At 44.0% G+C, this 19,621-nt stretch overlaps 2 protein-coding genes across 2 annotated transcripts; one reads left to right on the forward strand and one right to left on the reverse strand.

Annotated features, from left to right (window-relative positions):
- The first annotated feature begins 2,046 nt into the window (after window positions 1–2,046).
- SARC_02768 (hypothetical protein) lies at window positions 2,047–3,137 on the forward strand. The gene has a single exon (XM_014303470.1). The coding sequence runs from the start codon at window positions 2,207–2,209 to the stop codon at window positions 3,047–3,049; it is 843 nt and encodes a 280-aa protein (XP_014158945.1). The 5' UTR covers window positions 2,047–2,206; the 3' UTR covers window positions 3,050–3,137.
- Window positions 3,138–3,219: 82 nt separating this feature from the next.
- SARC_02769 (hypothetical protein) lies at window positions 3,220–19,482 on the reverse strand (the record flags this gene model as incomplete). Its single annotated transcript, XM_014303471.1, has 19 exons — window positions 3,220–5,131; window positions 5,570–5,736; window positions 5,943–6,036; window positions 6,750–7,005; window positions 7,327–7,500; window positions 7,722–7,821; window positions 8,255–8,348; window positions 8,953–9,130; window positions 9,554–9,694; window positions 10,512–10,744; window positions 11,958–12,042; window positions 12,809–12,971; window positions 13,590–13,707; window positions 13,879–14,055; window positions 14,908–15,092; window positions 16,731–16,939; window positions 17,504–17,683; window positions 18,419–18,512; window positions 19,306–19,482. 19 exons carry the CDS (start codon window positions 19,480–19,482, stop codon window positions 4,561–4,563), a joined length of 3,396 nt encoding a protein of 1,131 aa, XP_014158946.1. The 3' UTR covers window positions 3,220–4,560.
- Window positions 19,483–19,621: the final 139 nt, after the last annotated feature.

Here is a 19,621-nt window from a genome sequence, read left to right on the forward strand (position 1 = left end):
TACGTACGTAGTAGTTATAGTAAGAACGAACAACTAAGTAACTAATACTACTACTACTACGTAGTATATATATATATATATATATATATATATATATATATATAATAGCTTCAATAGTTCCGATTTCCGCACACATACAAGATATTGTACTACAATAAATCCAATACTTTGAAGCTCGATACGAAATATTGATTTCTAGTATAACATGTCATAGACTGTTTTTTAGGCCTTGTCAAGGGCTTTCCGATGAATTATTTTTTTAGTGTTTGCGACGTATGTAACGTGAGTAATATGCGACAGAATATAGTACAATATATTGTATTTTTTTTTACCGATTTGTCCACTAGAGTCTACTACAGAGAGGAAAATCCAAAAATATCTCGGCAAGTCATACATAAAAAACATATAAAAAAGTCATAAAAGATCGCCTGCTGGTAGCTGGTAAACGATACGACTTCCTACATGTCAGAATCATGACGTATATGGGATCAAAAAAAAATCTAATTTCTGATGTTCTCGACACATCGTTTGTTAAAAAAAAAAACGCTAGAGCAGAGTAGCAGGCCAGAAAAAAACGCCGCAGTCTCGGGGCCGGCTAAATACGGAAGAAAGTGATGCTTAATTTGCCCATTTGAAACCCAGTACAAAAATATAGGAAGGCCCAATACAAGAGGACAATGTGATACCAGCAGTAGAGGAGAGATAGGGACAATTACGTTTCCCGTTAAAAGGCAATTTTTTTACAGAAAAATATGCGTTTACGCTCAAAGTTTATCAATATAGTCATATGGGTTTACAAAAAGGTACATTTTTTGAGGCGGCCTATTTTTCACTTTGTGTCAGTTGTGAATAGTTTCAAATCGTCTTTTCATTAACAAGGTTAATTTCTCAGGTGCAAATTTGGAACATTTTCATGGTTGATTTGCCCTCGATATACTTTAAAACGCTTTAAAGAAAAAAAAACCTTTTGCGATTACGTTTAAAGTTTATCGCATATAGGCAAAACGTATTGAGCCTAGGTGACCGGTGAACTGTGAAGTATGTTTTATCGAGGATTACGAAATGAGTAAAACATTATAGACCTACCGTGATGCCCATTTGCCGAACACTTTGCACCCATTTGAATTTTGACATTGCTCCCCAAAGAAATAATAATTTTGAAACTTCAGAAGGGATGACAGCAGTCTAGCACAGGGCCTCCTCCACAGTCCACACTGTCCAAAGCCAGAGCGGGCACAGGCGTGTTTGAGATACATACAATCAACTGCTATTTATGACTTCAATGTACACAATGATATTTCATGGACCTCTGGAATCTGGATTTGGGTTTCGAGCAGAAATCAGGTTTCTTCCACACGACGACGAAATCGTAGATTTAGCGCAGACAACTCAGAGGGCCATGGATATTTACTTACAGGTCATAGACGACATAGAGGCCAGACCGACAGAGGGTCATGGTCCCCCTTTTTTGGGGGGGGTTTTTAATTTAAAAAACGCCTTGAAGAGTTTGAACACTCTCGGCCTTGGGCATCTCTGCGGCTCGGCCTTACACTTCTCTTTTGACTTTTCTATAAGTAAACCTCCCAATAATATTATGCTTTTAGCTCCACTGGTCTCCTCACCGACGACAAGTCGACAAGAAAGTGAAGAGAGTCGACAACACCAGCAGTGATTTATTTGTTTACTCTTTCGAAGTTTCGGATCTCGGACACATTTCATGAAATATAATTTACTCTGAAAAATATATTTCAACCACTGACGAGTAACTCGATTTCAAATTTCAAATTTGTATACAAATTTTCAATAATACCAACAGTCCTCGGGTCCCCGACTCCCCGGTCACCGTGTGACCGCTGGTGGCCCGTGGCGCCTGACTCCCGACTCATCTCTTTCTATATTGTAGTATTGTGTATGTAGTACAGTAGGGACTCTACTCTACGAGAGAGAGAGGACCCATTATACCCATTAAGATGCCGCGGGCCGGCAACTCTTCTTTGAATAGTATTTGAAATCCATTGGGCACGCGACATAATTCAGGTCTCAGATACCAGATGTGAAGGACGCTACATAGATAAGTCACAAATGATATGGAAATCAGGTCTTCATATAAAGTGAGATGTGATATCTAGATTCTACATCATATCAACACTAATCGATAATATAACCTCATTGGAGCCCATCGTATACTCAGGTGTAAATATATATCATGAAACTTTTCGTTTTGATTGCGCTATTTAGCATCGCCTCACAATCGCTAGCGGCACCCATAGAAAGTAGAGGTCTAGCGGGCGAAAAGGAGTCTATAACTTTTGATCAACATGAGCGTTTCACACAAACGAATAGGAGGCGTCAAATACCACAACCATCACCGATTTACAGCAACGTTCCCCAGTTTACTCCAGTACAATACTACACGGGACCAATGCCGAGCAGAACTCCAGTACCATATATTACGGTGAATCAGCCGACAAACGAACGAAATCCAGACAGCGGGATTGAATTGGGAGATGATGATGGAAGTATACAATCCCAACAAGATACGATTACGCCACTGACCACGTTCCCGGACACAGAAAGCTCGCCAAATGACCCTGTCTCTTCGGATACCCCTGTGACTGGCTATTTGAGTCCCGAATACATAGATAACAATCCAAATTCAACTCTTCCTGGACCGAACGGCCGTGTGACAATGCGTGCTAATCTTGCTTTTGATTTTCTAAGTGGTCCGTGCGGATCAAAGGTTTATCTGTCAAGTGATGGCGTACTGCACTTGTATAACGCTGGAGGTGCAAACGTAGGGCAGTTTACGGGCGCTTACGGTGCTTGTGATCAAATGAGCAGGGTCCCCTGTGTCATGCGATTCGAAGCAGGGTCGCTAAACATAGGTAATTACGCACGGGGAGAATTCCACGACCCGAAGTTCAGTACGAATTCCAATGGAATCATGGCAATCGTAGTTGAGACGGGAGATATTTGGATCATTCGTGAGAATGGTGTTGCAGAAGTCAAAATTTTGATGAACTCAACTAACGATATCTGTAGTATTTGAGCTGATCTCGTAAATACGCAATTATAAGTACATCAACTAGCAAACTTTGCTTTTATACGCCCTATAAATATAAAAAAGAGAAGAACACAAATTTATAGAAAATCAACTCAAGTGACAACAATTCTACAGCTTACTAGCGCACATACACTGATAAGGCATATTCGTGCGCGGGCAATTTGTGTATTTTTTAATTCGTAGTTCTGGTCAGAACTAGATGTTAAATACGTAACATACATTTTTTGACAAATTATAAGTACACAAGAAAAGCAGGCACAGGAGTATTTGTATTCCTAGCGATGAAATTCCTCAGCCCCAATATACTCGAAATCCACATCATGTGACGAATTGAGATATTTTTTTCAACGTACAGCTACTGAAAACTCAAAAACCCAGTTCATATTCTTCTCCAGTGATTAAATCACGATGTACTCTGCGATAATCAACAGAGTCAGTGGACTTTGTTGGTAAATTACTATCCAGACTGACGCTTAATGTGCTCGCCCGGTATCCAGCACATGTACTTCTCTGCTGATACAGGAAGGCTACAGCTCAGCGGGTGGCGATGCAAAAGCGCTTCATGCCAAAGCGACATGTCAGGCTTCCCAGTAGGCCAAATACAGCTCTAGAGAGCAACCCGGCAAAATGGTAGGCAGAGCTTCGCTAAGTGGGCTATTATAACAAAAATTCAAAAGATGTCATATATGTGCATCTAGCTTACGAACACCAAAACACATCATGATGTGTCAGCAACGCATCTATCGATTTCGCCATCGGTTGCATCCATTGTGTCTTCTCTGGTAGATGTGATGTTTGGTTTCAATACAGTACTTACTAGGCAGGCAGAGCTAAAATAACAACCCGTCCTAGTCCTAGCAACCACAACGAACTAGTCAAAAAGTAAACCGACCAGCGGATGGGAACGACTCCCTGCAACGCATTGACTGTGCACCTTACTTCTGGAATCGGCGGCGAGGACACACATCGGCTACTACCGGGGCCAGAAAATCATATAGCATAAGATTGTCCCACTAAATTTACGTAGCAAGCGGAAGCAAGAGCCTGATACGGAGTGCGTGCTGACCCAAATTCCACAGGGCATACTACTTAGCCAATTCAACGCTCTGGCAGCGCTCTTCTCTCTGCATTACCAGTTCTATCTTGCTGCTTCTTCCGCAGGCATTGTGCTTACCGCCGTATTGCCTTTTTCGAGCTTCTGGCATCGAGTGCTCCGCGGTCAGCTACCATCATCTCGTTCCCATTATCCCTGACACTCTTCAAACCTATCAATAGCAATGTGTTTTCAACAAATACCCCAACATCCATTTCCTGGATATAGATACGTTCGGAGACTGTGACTCGACTCGCTCATCGCCATCTCTACAACCTGCTTATGACCTACCAAACTTTGTTTAGTATATTCGCCATCGTCCACTGTCTACCCCCTTGCCGTGTTCGTTAATAAATTTCTCTTGGCTGCACCCATTACAGGTCTTGCGCCTACCTCCAGATCGCTACCTTGGCGTTCCTTGATAATGGTATGGCCGTTGTCTATTGCTGCCCGCTCGTTCGTGATCAGCTCTCTCATCGCTATCTCTACCGCCAGCCCTGCGCCTACTGCCATATCGATCAGGAGGTTCATATCCGTATTGATTGGCGCTGTTATTCCTGTATCCATTCCAACCTTCATGTCGGCGTGTATGTGAGCGATCCAGTTCTTGGTTGCTTCGGCTCGTACCCCTATACCCACCTCTAACTGTACGTCCACCTCGACTATCACCGTGGCCACCTCTCTGAGTATTCCTATACTTAGCGCCATCATCAAATGTGCTCGATCGCACACCCGAAGGTTCACCAGAAAGTCTGTCAGCGCTGAAAGAATGCGCCACGAGTAAATCGCGAACGGTATCAAACGCCGCTAAAAGCTTTGGACTATCCACCGGTGCACCGATCGCAGTGTCACACAGCTCCGCAATACCTTTCCGCAATTCCAGAACATCTACTTCGGCATGCGAAGGAATCACCACCGACTGCTCTGTGTTGCCGATCTCATAGAACACTCCTCTCCCGTCACGTTCGCAGACCCTAGAGAGGCACAAGGGACGAGTAGATGGCTATCAGTTTATGGAGTAGCGAATTGAGAAAGGAGTACGAAAAATGCTGTAACACTACGGGCGTGACGATTAGCCTATTTGTGACCGTACTTGACAGAGTACAAGACCTCGCGGGCAACTACTTGTAACAGGGGCGCATGGAACAAGTGACAATAAAAATGCTTAACAATGACTCTGTACACCACACCAGAGACTGCCTATAGCTCCAACGGCAGGTGTGGCTGATGGATCACACCAGAAACTCTCACTAAATATGCGGGGTTTTTCGAAAGCACTGCACCGATACACAGTCGGTATAACGCCGCGCGCCACAAACGTTGAGCCGACAATCGATCTCAATGATATCTGGACCAGTGACTTGATGTTGGGAGAACGTGCAAGAGGATGTCAGGAAATATAACGAACGCACCTTTTCACGTCAGGCGCCAACAGTAGTGTCATGGCCGGTTCTAAGAGTGTGGAATCGTAAACAAACGTCTTTGCAGTCCTCATAATCTGGTAATAGGAGTACCATGCCGTCATGGCTTCGCTTCTCATCTCTTTTGGGATCTTGAAGTTCACTGATCCTGGATGTATCTACGGTTGGGAGGTGTTAAAGCACAGAGTATGAGTGCGCATCATGTTCTGACAAATCACTTAAAATATGTTAAGCTACGCTTAATCGGTCACTCAGCCCTGTGCTTAGAAAACGTTGCGTGGTTGTGAGGGACTGTGCTGATACAGTAGAGATCTTAGGCTTCGATAGCTAAAGCACACAAATCTTCAGAAGCAGAATTACATACCTCCACACGAGAAAGCGAATCCCCCAGGTATGCGGAAACGGATTTCCTGTTCTTGGCTGCAACGCTGGGCCACAGGCCGATACCCATCACAGCTCTAGTAGGAAGGCAAAGGGTATACACACCGTTACTTCAGCATATACCTCGCTCAAATGAGACAACGGCTACGGTATGCATCACTCCGAGGCAGAGATTTCGAGTCAAGCCTATCGTTGGTTCACTCTCTGGACGCAGTACTATATCAGCAATTCGTACTTCACTATTGACAGCTTCTAGAACACAGGTTGGAAACCAGATACCTTCCTACCAACGGCTTTGCTAGGTACCCATACAGGAACAAATTATCGAATCTCATAAGTAGGACCTGTCGATTCCAAGATGAGATCTGATTCAAACATCGATCGTTACATGCAATGAATAGCCAAACTCTCAGCACACTCGCGGGAACATAATAAGCATGCATCACAACTACATCACAACTATATAAGAGTACGGATCTCTTGTTGTTGCAAATAGACAAGGAATTACAATCGAAGATATATTCAACTATTGCAGCAGTAAAATACGAAATGTCTCCTAGAATCCAAAACAGGTCATCGAGTGGGCTGAGCTCACGTGAGTAATAGAGAGCAACCACACGTTTGACAGTGACCTACAGAAACAATAAGATGACAAAAGTATCGCACATAAACTGCAGACTACCGTAGATGAGCCAGATATACAATGCGATATCAAAAACCTTGGTCGTACACTCCCGACTGTCGCGGAGAAGCTACTGATACCAATACTTTCGGAAGGTATGGGACATACCGGAAGACGGCATCGTTTCTAACCCCCCCATCCCTCAACCCTAACTTCGTGCACATGGCCTTGATATCCCCTACTAAGCTGTGTGCAAATTTCATGGTAGTCTGCGAAATGAAATGCTCGGTGCAGAACTTATTCTGCATACGTCGGTCACCCATAAGCGAACGCCATGTTGCGTAGGTCTTAAGAAGCGTGATGTGATCTGACATGCACAAACCAGCTAAACTAGCCTTCGCCATGTTGGCCTCGTACTCACGACCTGCAATTCAGGGACAGTCATTGGTGCGAGGGTTAGGGGTATGCAAAAGAAACCCCGTTGCCAATGAGGGAAAAGCAATGACCGATAATACCCCTAACATCGTCTTCATAGAGTTAATACGCGGGTGTAGCTCTATTAAATTAATGTAAGCGAATCAAATAAAAACTCAGTGAGTTCACGAACGAACGGAGTCTCCCGTGGGCACAACCACCTACATAGTGCCGCGCGTCAGATGTCTTGCACTGGTGGTAGAACGCAGGGGCAATGGTACAAAGGTATCCCATGGGGTGCAGAAGGCATGCGAGGTATCGGCAAACATACCCAATGGCGCAAAAAAAGGGCTTTTGTATGAAATGAATGCGGCCACGATGCAGGCCCAATCGAGACATCCCATGAGATGGCCATACAGGATGAGTCTGCCCAGACGAGGATGCAATGGCAGCGACGCCAGTTTCTCACCCAGGTGGGTCATATTCTCATCCTTGTCAAGTGCACCTTTTCGTAGATAAGAATGGAATGAATGTGGTAACAGGGAATTAGACAGAGCACGAGAAGGTGTGCTACAATACTAAGTAGAGGTGAGTAGATCGGAGCTGACACTACAAGTGTTTGTGATAGTCACTAACAATGCCCCGAGACCAGGGACCGCGTTCACATACTGTACATTTACAAAGGTAACATTGCATTTAAATTTTTTTTTTTGAACGACAACCCACCTATGCCTTCCAGCAAGGTCACTGCGTTGTCGACGGTAGACAGCTCTGGCGGATCCAGTGCGCGGGTAAGTGTCGGGCGGATCAGCCCTAGTTTGTGCACCTGTGAGGTTAGGAATCCAATGCAAGCTAAATGCGTGGTAGGACAACACTGCATATATTGACCTTTGAACCAAATACAGAGTATAGGCATCGCATGAATGAAAAGCGTTCAAAGCATCAACAAGTGAGCAAATCCATTCACGAAAGATTGCTGAGGTATACTTTAGATCTTATAAGAGAAGCGAAATGCGGGAGTTGCTCATGGTCAGTCCAAAAGTGTGTTGTAACACGTGACCATTAGAGTCCACAAAACATCAATCGTTAGGAATTGAGTAGCGCCAGGACTCACACTTGGCCGTCAGCCACCGGCTGATGTCAAACCAGCCGTAGGTAAACGTTTACGTTAACTTAACGTAACTACGATTCACATTCCCACATAATCATGTAATATGTGACTTTTCAACATACAGCTGCGATTGAAGGAATGAACTTACCTTGACCATCAAGCACAGTTCCTCTACCGGTGTTCGTCTCATCTCTGGCTCGATCATATCCTTCATCGCCTCCTGATTATAACGCGTGTACAATCTGTGCAAGGCAATCAATAAGGTGAGGTAAAGAAAGTTTAGCAGAAAAGAACAGTCGGTTGGTGCCGCACTCACACGTCCATTATCACCAGTTGCCTCATGACCATTGCGTATGTGATATTCTACAGCATCTGTAGACTCGTACTGGCTGTGACATCTGCTGGTACGACCTAAAAGCTGTGACATCTGCTGGTACGACCCCTCCGCTGTTAACAGTTATCCCTGCTGATCGGTGCAGTATCAGATGTCTGTATGCGTGCATCCAAAAACATACCACAGCAATATACTACGCGATGTAATATGATACTAATAAACTAAAAGACAAACTGCGTAGATATCAATACCTCGGTATGGAGCGTATGATATAATAAATAAATTTATAGACCACTTTTAGGCTGACACCTACCAAGAACCCCTGCCCCCCTCTGCTGTTGGCAATTGGCCTTGCGGATCAGTTCAGCCACAGATGGCTGTAGGTACGCATGTATAACAACACCACAACAACATTTTGAACAACTGGCCACCAAACCTAAATACACCGTCTTCATTGTCATCCATAGTTATCCATAGCTCAGGATACAACATACATAGTGATACACACACACCTATAGACCTCACCAGGCTGACACCTGCCAGCACGGCCCCTGCGCTGTTGGCAGTTGGCCTTGCTGATCAGTGCAGTAACGAGTGCCTGAATGTGCATGTCGGTGAGGTATTCGGTCACACGACATTTGCCGCTGTCAATGACATACACAATGTCGTCGATGGTGATGGACGTCTCCGCTGCACAGGACCAAGAAATACGGATCGGATTGACTTTAGTACTCTGTCGCATACAACTAAACCTACATCTACGCCACCAGATATGATCTTTGAAGCCATATGTTGAAGTGATTTGCGATTGATAACAATGTGCAGGAATGGATCGAGAGCAGTTTATAATATGTAAGGCATGGATCGAGAGCAGTTTATAATATGTAACGACTGGATCGAATTTGTACCATAAATATTTTGGTGTGTATTCTCACGTGTGGTAGAATTCGGGATAATATATTCTACAGCAAGAAATATTAGTACACATAGAAAGTGTATGGCATCCAAGCAGCTTTCCACAGAACTCGTGTTGACTTGTGCACTTTATCAGTCAAACATCACGCAAGCACAACATCACATCTGGAGCGTCGACGAGAGCATGGCTTTCCTTACCTAGATTTGTGCTGAGAATAACCTTGGTGCGATTTGGCGGGGGTGACTGAAATACTAACTTCTGATCTGGCACCGGCAGCAACGAGTATAACGGCAAGACCCACATACTCTGATCTTTCTCTAGCAGAGCCTTTACATCGGCTGAATGAGACGTAAAAGCCATGGATATAAGAAAAGGTATGGTTAGATTGGGTGAATATAACAGCCCTTCGAAAACGATCGATGGCACGTATAACCGCAAATTAGATATACCTATATGTTGTATATGTCTGTACTTGGGCGTATACATACACACACAACTTCACAGACATTTATATACGCATATCTATATGTAGTATATGCATATACTTGGCATAGACACACACTCACACAACTTCACAGATATTTATATACGCATACCTCTATGTAGTATATATCTATACTTGGCGTATACACACACTCACACAACTTCACAGACATTTATATACGCATATGGTATGTCTCGATGTATATCTATACTTGGCGTATACACAAACTCACACAACTTCACAGACATTTATATACGCATATGGTATGTCTCGATGTTGTACAACAACGTAATGGACGAGAATTTGCAAAGCAGCGAAATACGCCGCTTAGGCATTCGAAAACATATACTCCGTGAACTGGTCACGATCCTAGACTACACACGACAGGACACGTTTGCACGGAAACGTGCATCGAATATAAGCATGTGCACACGTACACCCTCACACAACGTGCATCGAACATAAGCATGTGCCCACGTATACCCTCACACAACGTGCATCGAATATAAGCGTGTGCCCACGTATACCCTCACACAACGTGCATCGAATATAAACATGTGCATAAGTACACCCTCACACAACGTGCATCGAATATAAGCATGTGCACACGTACACCCTCACACAACGTGGTACTCACAACTCTATTCTATCCATGTCCAACCGCTACTCACTGATTTCTTTGTAGCCCGGCAGGAACACTAGCATGGCTCCAGGTGGTCGAGTGCGGTGTATGAAGGCGACCGTGGATGCGACCAGCTCAGCGTTCGTGGTGGCGAATGGGCTGCTTTCCAGATTGAAGATGCTCTGGGCCACATGCGGCTTGCATTGCAGCCTGGCCTGAATCTCTTGTTTCGTTAAGCGTGGGGTTTCGGGGTCTTCTTTCTCGGTCAGTATGTTGCCGCGGCTGGTGTTGTTAGGTGCACAACGTTAGTACGTGATAATGTGAGTGCTGAGGGACGAGATTGCCATACTATACAGGTATACGTGAGGATAGGCCATACTCTCCAGGTACACGTGTGTGGATAGGCGCACAGTACTAGTAGGCGATGGTGTGGGTGTATCGTTTGAGTCATACGGCAGCGCGGCGCTCCCGGAGATCGACGAAGAGGATGGACAAGTTAATGCGCATGCGGGTGCAAATGTAGAGAGGTGCGTGCGTCATCAATTTGTATGTGCATATAACTGTACTGTATCGGTTGAGATGTCAATAGATACAGTTTGGGTTTCTTCTGTGGATGCGTTCCTATGCATTGTTTGTGTTTGTTGGTGTGATGGTGAATGTATGCAGCTGTAGTGCTATTGACTCTGAAGATGTACATATGTAGGTCCAATGCGTATTACCGTGTGTCAATCTCGTATTCTTGTTCTTGTTCTGTTAAGTGAAATATACTCGTGCGGGAATAGCTGGGAATACATGTATGTGCCGTATATAAGCAACTTCTTTATCTGTTTAGGAGTGAAGGTAGATGTAATTCTTTTCTACGTCTCATTCGATGTTTAGGAGTGAAGCTATTTCCAGTACTATACAACCGATGCTATTTGTGCATTGGAACGGGGACAGATAATTGAGTTCGGGTTGTTTGGAGAGCTTTAAGATCCGTAGGCAGTGGAAGATCATGAGGGCGACTGATTGGTCGTTGTAGGTTGAAATAGTCTATCTCCAAACTACAGATCCAACACAAACACAGCGCAAAGTGCACAGAAATTGATTGGCGAGCCGTCGCATGGAGACTAACTCATAGATACGTATCAGAACTTGGGCTATCTGAACTGGCGCTGGATACGGCGTGATAATATTTATGGACCACTATCAAGGTACTCGTCGAAGTCACGCGTGCGTGTACAAGGGTGCGTGCGCATCCCATCTAACGTCTACAATAAATCTTGGAAGAATTAATCATCTTTCGCTGCCACGACTGACGAGGGAAGTACAGTACGACATAATTGGGATTGAAAATCTGAACAATAAATCGAATTCGTTACACCAGAGCCGACCATGACTTCTGGAAATATACAAATGTGCTCTATGCATGCCTGGATAGAGTTCTCAAAGACAGGCAACACGACCCAGAAGCACACTTAGAGATAATAGACGTATATTGGTGGCACGTACATACCTATCACGCAGCACCTCAATATGATGATTAGACGCAGCCAACACATCCTCCAAGAAGTGCTCGTCAATGGGATAGTTGGTTTTCCCTGAGGTCCAAAAGCAAACCAGTTTGGATCGAATGAGAATTATGGTACAAGGTACGCAGACATATTAGAAAGCCCAGAGAAACTCCTGCTCTGTAAACCAAGTAGACAGTTTTCAAAACTTTGTCATACGATACAATCCAGGCCTGAATAGTAGTACACAAGCCAAGCGTGTGACATGATATCAGGATGCAAATGTGTCCTAAACTTCCGAGACACGCTGTCAATGAACGGCGGCCACAGTTTGGATTTGATCAGTCTCCTTTTAGATGTTGTAATATAAGTTATATTTTGGCAGCTTTCTATTTTTCCTATGACCCCGATGTGTGCAAATCCGGTCATTAGAGTTATTATAAACGGGAATCGATTGCTACTCTGGCGATTCGCGTGTAGTAATAAATCCGCGTCGGAAGCGCTCAGCTCTCACTCAGTGCAGTATGCATTAAAACTAACACTTGTCCTGTCTTTAAAGGCTGCTTTGGTCATATATACCATAATAAACGTTTGAAACGTTTGAGTATTCGCACTGCAACAATATTTTTTGGTATACGCGATAGCAAATTAAGGTTTAAAATGGGGTTTCCTCCGTATAGGCTGCCACACAGAACTATTGTAGCACTTCACACGAAGATCACACATAACTACCACACCCACAGTAGCTCTCTGTGTACACAGCACACATCGACACATCAATCATATAACACCGTCGCGTCTTTATACAAATTAGCGTTCAAGATACAGTAGGAGCGGAATTCTCCAAGTACTATACCGGGAATCTGGAGAGTAGCCGGGTTGAATTCGCTGAAATAAGTTTCAAAGATTGTCGGATCAAGCGTGGCCGACATGAGAACCACGTTCAGCTGTGGCCGTTGTCTGAGGATGTCTCGGAGGCACAGCATGAGAAAGTCTGAACTCATCTCTCTCTCATGCACCTATTAGGAATCAAGAAGTGGATATAGCGGGATAACTCGGGATGCTTTCTCATGCACCTATTAGGAATCAAGAAGTGGATATAGCGGGATAAATCGGGATGCTTTCTCATGCACCTATTAGGAATCAAGAAGTGGATAGAGCGGGATAAATCGGGATGCTTTCTTATGCACCTATTAGGAATCAAGAAGTGGATATAGCGGGATAAAACGGGATGCTCGAAGTGAAATGTGTGTTCTGGTGCGGCGGCTTGCTTCCTGTTCTAGACACTCGAGTTGCAGTGGTATTAGCTGACAGCAGAATTGCGCTGTACACAAAGAAAACATGTTAATGTATCATAATTGTGTGACACAGCGTAGCCCACTTGTTTGCTCTGCATCTTATACGTTCCGCCAGCATACTCTCTGCCATCTGGCATAGTGCTCTCGGTCCTTTGCTTCATATTTCAGGTCACATGCTTATTGGTTCATTTCAATTTGCACATTCCGATCCGAGTGCACGAGACCAACGAGCTTGAGCACTAAATAAGCACAGGTGATACCAAATTCCACATATGATTGTACTCGGCACCAGCATTACACACGCATACAAATTGATTTTCTGAATGAAGCAATACGTACCTCGTCTATAAAGACATGCGTGTACGCACTCAAGTTCGCGTCCGATTGAAGCTGTTGCAGCAGCACACCTATCGTACAGTAGAGCAACCGGGTCGACTCCGTGACTTCCTTTTCGAATCTGATAGAAAGTACGCCAATTTGTATCGGCCAAACAAACGAATGAGACTATTGGGATATCTTCACCAGCGAGTTCTGAAGGGACCGTTGGAAAAGTGTCACTATCGCAGTGACTCGAACGTTGGATGTGGACCTCAAAACACTCAGATTTAGCAAGGCCTGACTAACATACCTTATTTGGTACCCTACAAAGCCTCCTATACGTTCAGCACGCTCGTCTGCCACTCTCTCAGCAACACTGACGGCACTGATGCGGCGAGGTTGTGTGCACACTATGCGCACGTCTTCGTTTCGCTCGAGTATCATCTCATCCAGCAGCAGCTGTGGTATCTGAGTAGTCTTTCCGCATCTGTGAGCATGCATAATTTTAATCGTCCATGTATTGGTGTGCGATGTCTGTGTATGTATGATGCCAATAGCTCGTTATTGTGTATTCAACGTACTAAGAGATTCAGTTCTGGGTGTCGGAGACAGGTGACATTCGCATGAGCAAAATGTTTATCGAGTACAACACTGAAAGCGCCATAAAACGTCCCGCAGCTGAGTACGAATGACAACTAGGTCTGTTGCTAAGGAAGGTGTACGTCATCGGCCTGCAGCTACCATACACATACATACACATGCTATGTAATCATACTCAAAGTCAAACTACCGCCACGGAAGCTCTATTCCTAAGACGTGTGCCAGACCACGGCGAACACACAAGAAGTGCTGTATACACATACCTGAAAATAAGACAACATGCCTGATCACACCCATTATTACAGTCACTCGACTGGTGAGTATCGTGAATAATAATATAGCTGACGGTTTATATACACTTCGGCATAGGGCACAACGTACTCAGTGGCCACGTATATCCCATTGACAATTGATTTACGGGTACACCTTCAGCACACAATACATATTGGTTACAGGACTACTAAAAATAAATACCTCCAAATATATACCTATGGCATTCATCGGTACAAATTATAAACCATCAACTACACCTACTGTAGTTGCGTAGACTAGTACTGCGCAGGGTGAATCAACTGTGACCGGTGCAAATGCACCACACGCCACTGCACGTGCACTCCATACACACACTTGAATGAACACGGCACAGCTTACTTGATACCGTAAGACGTGAGTTGTTGACAAGTGAGCATAATATCTGAATACAACACCTCATACCCGCCATCCTTTTGACGCAACATACCCGGTGGCGCCTAGCACTACGGTGACTCTGTTACTGAGCAGTGTGGCGAGAATGTGACTGCGATGCGCGTAGGCTGGCAGGCGTTCTCTTTGAGACAGCATAGTCCCATACAATGCACCTGCCTGACTTTCACGGATTCTTGTCTGCGCTTGTTGCAGCCATCCGTCGTATTGAACCCGCCCTGACTATGTAAATAAATGTGGTATTGTAGTCACGGTTTTGGAAGTACATAGATGAAGACGTGTGGCAGACATGGCCATAAGTGTGCACAGTATAAATATGAGGACATGGCGATAGTTGAAGATACGTATAACTATGTATATGCATATAGTGATGTGTGCGTGTGTGTGCATGTGTACGTGTCTGTTGTATCTATATACACATAGCTGAGTGCCTCTACACTTTGTAATATAATTCATACTGGCAGGGAGTGGCACGAGGCTAAACTTATCTTACCGGATACGAATTGTTCTGCACATTGACAGTATTCTATAAGCGTATTGTACCCACTCTACTCCACCACCACACTATTGCTGTTGATGTGATTCAGCCTGACCTACAGCGTCTCGTATGCATCTGCACCGACATCAAGCACTCACATGGGATCCAAATATAGCCCGCGTATGAGTCAATGATATCAGAGAGAAGAACTCGACGGCACTCACTACAACGTCATGGGCATGAGCTCCGACTGCCTATACTAACGAGTTCATTCAAGTAGTAAACAGTAAACTAATTTTGAGACCAGGCTCACAGCCCCGTAAAACGTTATGCCACTGACGGCTCAAATATCTAAACAGAATAATGAGAGACGATGTCCGAAAGTATCTATAATACTCAACCGTAGCCAATAAACTCATGCGCATGTAATACCCAGACAATGGAAAGGACAGCATGCGCTTCAGACTCCTACGCAAGTCTCACAGCTGATGCTCTCCGTGAGAGAGTTCGAAGTTACCCTATTATCTTTGGTTGTATGTCACATCGAGTACACTCAAACTCACAGAACGACTGTATAGACTCCATTCGATACAAGACCAATACGGTACTTCCATACACGCATAGACACTCACGCACAACTACGTAGAACATATGCCCCACACCAATCCAAGCTATAGACTCCATTCGATGCACAGACACATACGGTACTTCCATATATGCATAGACACTCACGCACAACTACTTAAATAATATGCCCCACACAAATCCAAGTTATAGACTCCATTCGATACACAGACCCATATGGTACTTCAATATACGCATAAAACTCACGAATAACCACGTACAACATATGCCCCACACAAATCCAAGCTACAGACTCCATTCGATACACAGACCCATACGGTACATACATATACGCATAAACACTCACGCACAACTACGTGAAACAGATGCCCCACACAAATCCAAGCTATAGACTCCATTCGATACACCGACCCATAAGGTACTTCCATATACGCATAAACACTCACGCACAACTACGTGAAACATATGCACACAAATCCAAGCTATAGACTCCATTTGATACACAGACCCATAAGGTACTTCCATATACGCATAGAAACTTACGCACAACTACGTAAAACATATGCCCCACACAAATCCAAGCTGTAGACTCCATTCGATACACAGACCCATACGGTACTTCCATATACGCATCGACACTCACGCACAACTACGTAAAACACATGTCCCACATAAATCCAAGCTATAGACTCCATTCGATACCCAGACCTATGGATAACCACATTTACATATGTGTCATCAGGCATGTAATTCGTTTGCATATTCAAAATATACACCCGTTGCTCTGTTTAACCTACCCAGGGTGACCCGTCCAGCAGTGTGTGCATTGACTGTTTGCGCGAGACTCCTTTCAGCGCTTCTCTGACGTCTCCTAGAGTCTTGGCTATCACATCCATATTTAACTTCGGTTCAGCATAGAATGCTGGGACGGGTGAGGGGGGAGCCTCACCATCGGCTGGTTGGTATTCTCTCAAAGTAAAACTGACCGCTTTACCTTTACTTATATCTGGGTGATAGACCGAAAGCATGTTGCTACTATAAATGATAGCTCGAAATTCGTTCACGTGAACGTGTATTTATGTGCAGGTCTATACTCAAACCGCAGATATTAATAAAACCCCAAAGCTCTATCTCAGATCTACAGAATCCGAAGTAATAGCTATCCCAGCGGAAAACCGCCAACCTCTTCATATAGGCAACTGTGCGTGGCAACACACACCAGAGCGAATAAACAATTGCCTTATACAGTGCAGTATATAGTAAAACTTATCAGTACTCTTGCGATTGACGTCTACGAATCCACTAGTCACTATCTCCTAAAAACAACTGTTGGCACGAAAAACCCGACATACCTGGACCGTGTAATATATCGAACAGAGAGAAAAATGGGAGACGACAACGAGCATTGGATAAACATACTGGCAAGCTAAGTTGTATATAAGTGGGCACCTAAGGCGGGCAAATTCTGCTGGACGCTGCCATAGTATGGCGCATGCCCATCATGTACACACGGGCAAAACCTATCAATGTTCGAAAATACACACAGCCTCGCACACACACATGTACTTACGGGTATCGTACAGATGGTTCCCCACGGCAGATAGGTGAGTTCCTAAGTTCTTGGCTCCAGAACCATTGCGTATGGATTTCTCCTTCACCTCGGCCAAAGTGTGCGGGTACTCCTCAGTCAACATCCGGTACAGATAATTGGTTTGTGCTTGGCCCCCGTTCGCCTTCAAGAGTACGGTGACTGGAGTTGAAGGATATGCACAGGAAGTCATACTAATGAATACAAAGTGAAGTATACTATATTTATGTGTGATTATGTGATATACACAGGAAGTCATACTAGTCAATACGAAGTGAAATATACTATATTAATGTGTGAGTCACATGAGCAGGTAGACACCATTTTGATGACCTTCAAGGCTAGCTGGGCCCAGTCCTGAAAGTAACGTACTAACCGATGAACCCATTCTGCTATACCGTTCTCCCCCTATTACTTCGAGTGATGAACTATAGATCGTTTCAATCCACGAACTAGTCAGTGGGGTCACAATGACTTTCCGTACCGCGCAAGAGGGCAAATGATTAGATTGTATTGTACTTGACTATTGATACCACATGCACGCTGAGGAAGCTAAGTACACTTGTAGTGGGTTGCGAGAGCTGACAAGCTTATTTTTTACAAAAAAAATGTATTGGGAACTCACGTAGTTCGCACACTGAAATTCAAATCCTATCTGTCATCGGAGTAAAACATAAGACAAGGTCCACAGTCAAACGCATAAAACAAGTCATATTTCAATACACAACAGTTTACATACACGTGTAGAAAGGCGTCTCATGCAACGAGTGATTCGAATAACTAAACGCCAATAGTGCGGATGCCAGACGTGCCAGCATTTCGATATATTCCAGACAAATAAAGTTCGATCTATTGTCAGTCAAGGCACAAGCACACCGGAGAGGAATTTCAATTTACCTGCACCGAGGAGGTCAAGGCTCAGAGCTTCGGCAGAGGGTCGGAGTAGAACAGAGCTTTTTTCAGAGAACCCCACACATTCCTCTAGGCAGATCTAAAAAGCCAGAAACGCAGCGTAGATATTATTGAATATAAGGCATTCATTAATATAGTCTAGGTACAATCTTCAGATGTACTTCCTCGCTACAGACTTCTCTATCTTCGGTCAGGCAGAAGAACAACATTTGAGGGTTTGTCCATATGGATGTACAAGATATCGAACATGGATATTCATGTACACAAACAAGTTTAAATCACAGCCCATAGCAACCAACATTCACCACCAGGCGGAAAGAAGTATAGGATTGAGGATCGTATACATCATCCCAAACCCACATCGCCTCACCTCATACTGATTTTACGACTGCGGTCATGCCAATATCTATCTTTGCGGCAATCGAGGAGACAATGGCAGTTGGAAACACCGCTCAAAGGCACCATGTGGACAACCACATTTTAGTGATGACTCCTTGTGCATATATATGCAACACATGTCCGGAAAATTACATTTATCACATAAATGCATACGGACACATACATGTAGGTCGTAATATTACTGACTGACTACACACAGGATTACGGTAGTAGAGAAGTAGGCACTAGCATGCAGATACTACACGGCCACTCTCATGAATTTATGCATGACTTTCCATGATGACCATACACAAGCACACGATACGATTAAAATACGTACACGCCCACATAAAATCCATCCCAAAATTTCTATCGTATGTGAGCCGTATACCTGTGTAATGCAAAATATAAGTCTTCACTCTTCATCGTGCCATTGGCAGATATGCATACATACTGGTTTTCAACTTCCACCCGAAATACACCGACTACTATACCTTTTTAAATGTTCTTTTCTCTACTCCACTAGCCAACTCAACTAGCGAGGTAGACTCAGAGTCCGCTTTGAACGCTCTCACAATATGTCGCAAGTTTTCCCAAACTTTGGGATCATCTGAGGGTCTAACGTGCTGCATCCAGTCATAACCTCCACCACCACTGTATAGTATGATCATGATAATCGTAAGTGCCACTGTGTACACGGCAAAAATATATTACTGATTTGGACAGTTTTGATCTACCGAGTTCGATATATACAAGAATAGGTATATACCGTATATAATATATCCTATATATATAAATTTGTATATATAT

This window comes from Sphaeroforma arctica (genome assembly GCF_001186125.1).
Source record: "Sphaeroforma arctica JP610 unplaced genomic scaffold supercont1.128, whole genome shotgun sequence".
NCBI lineage: Eukaryota > Ichthyosporea > Ichthyophonida > Sphaeroforma > Sphaeroforma arctica.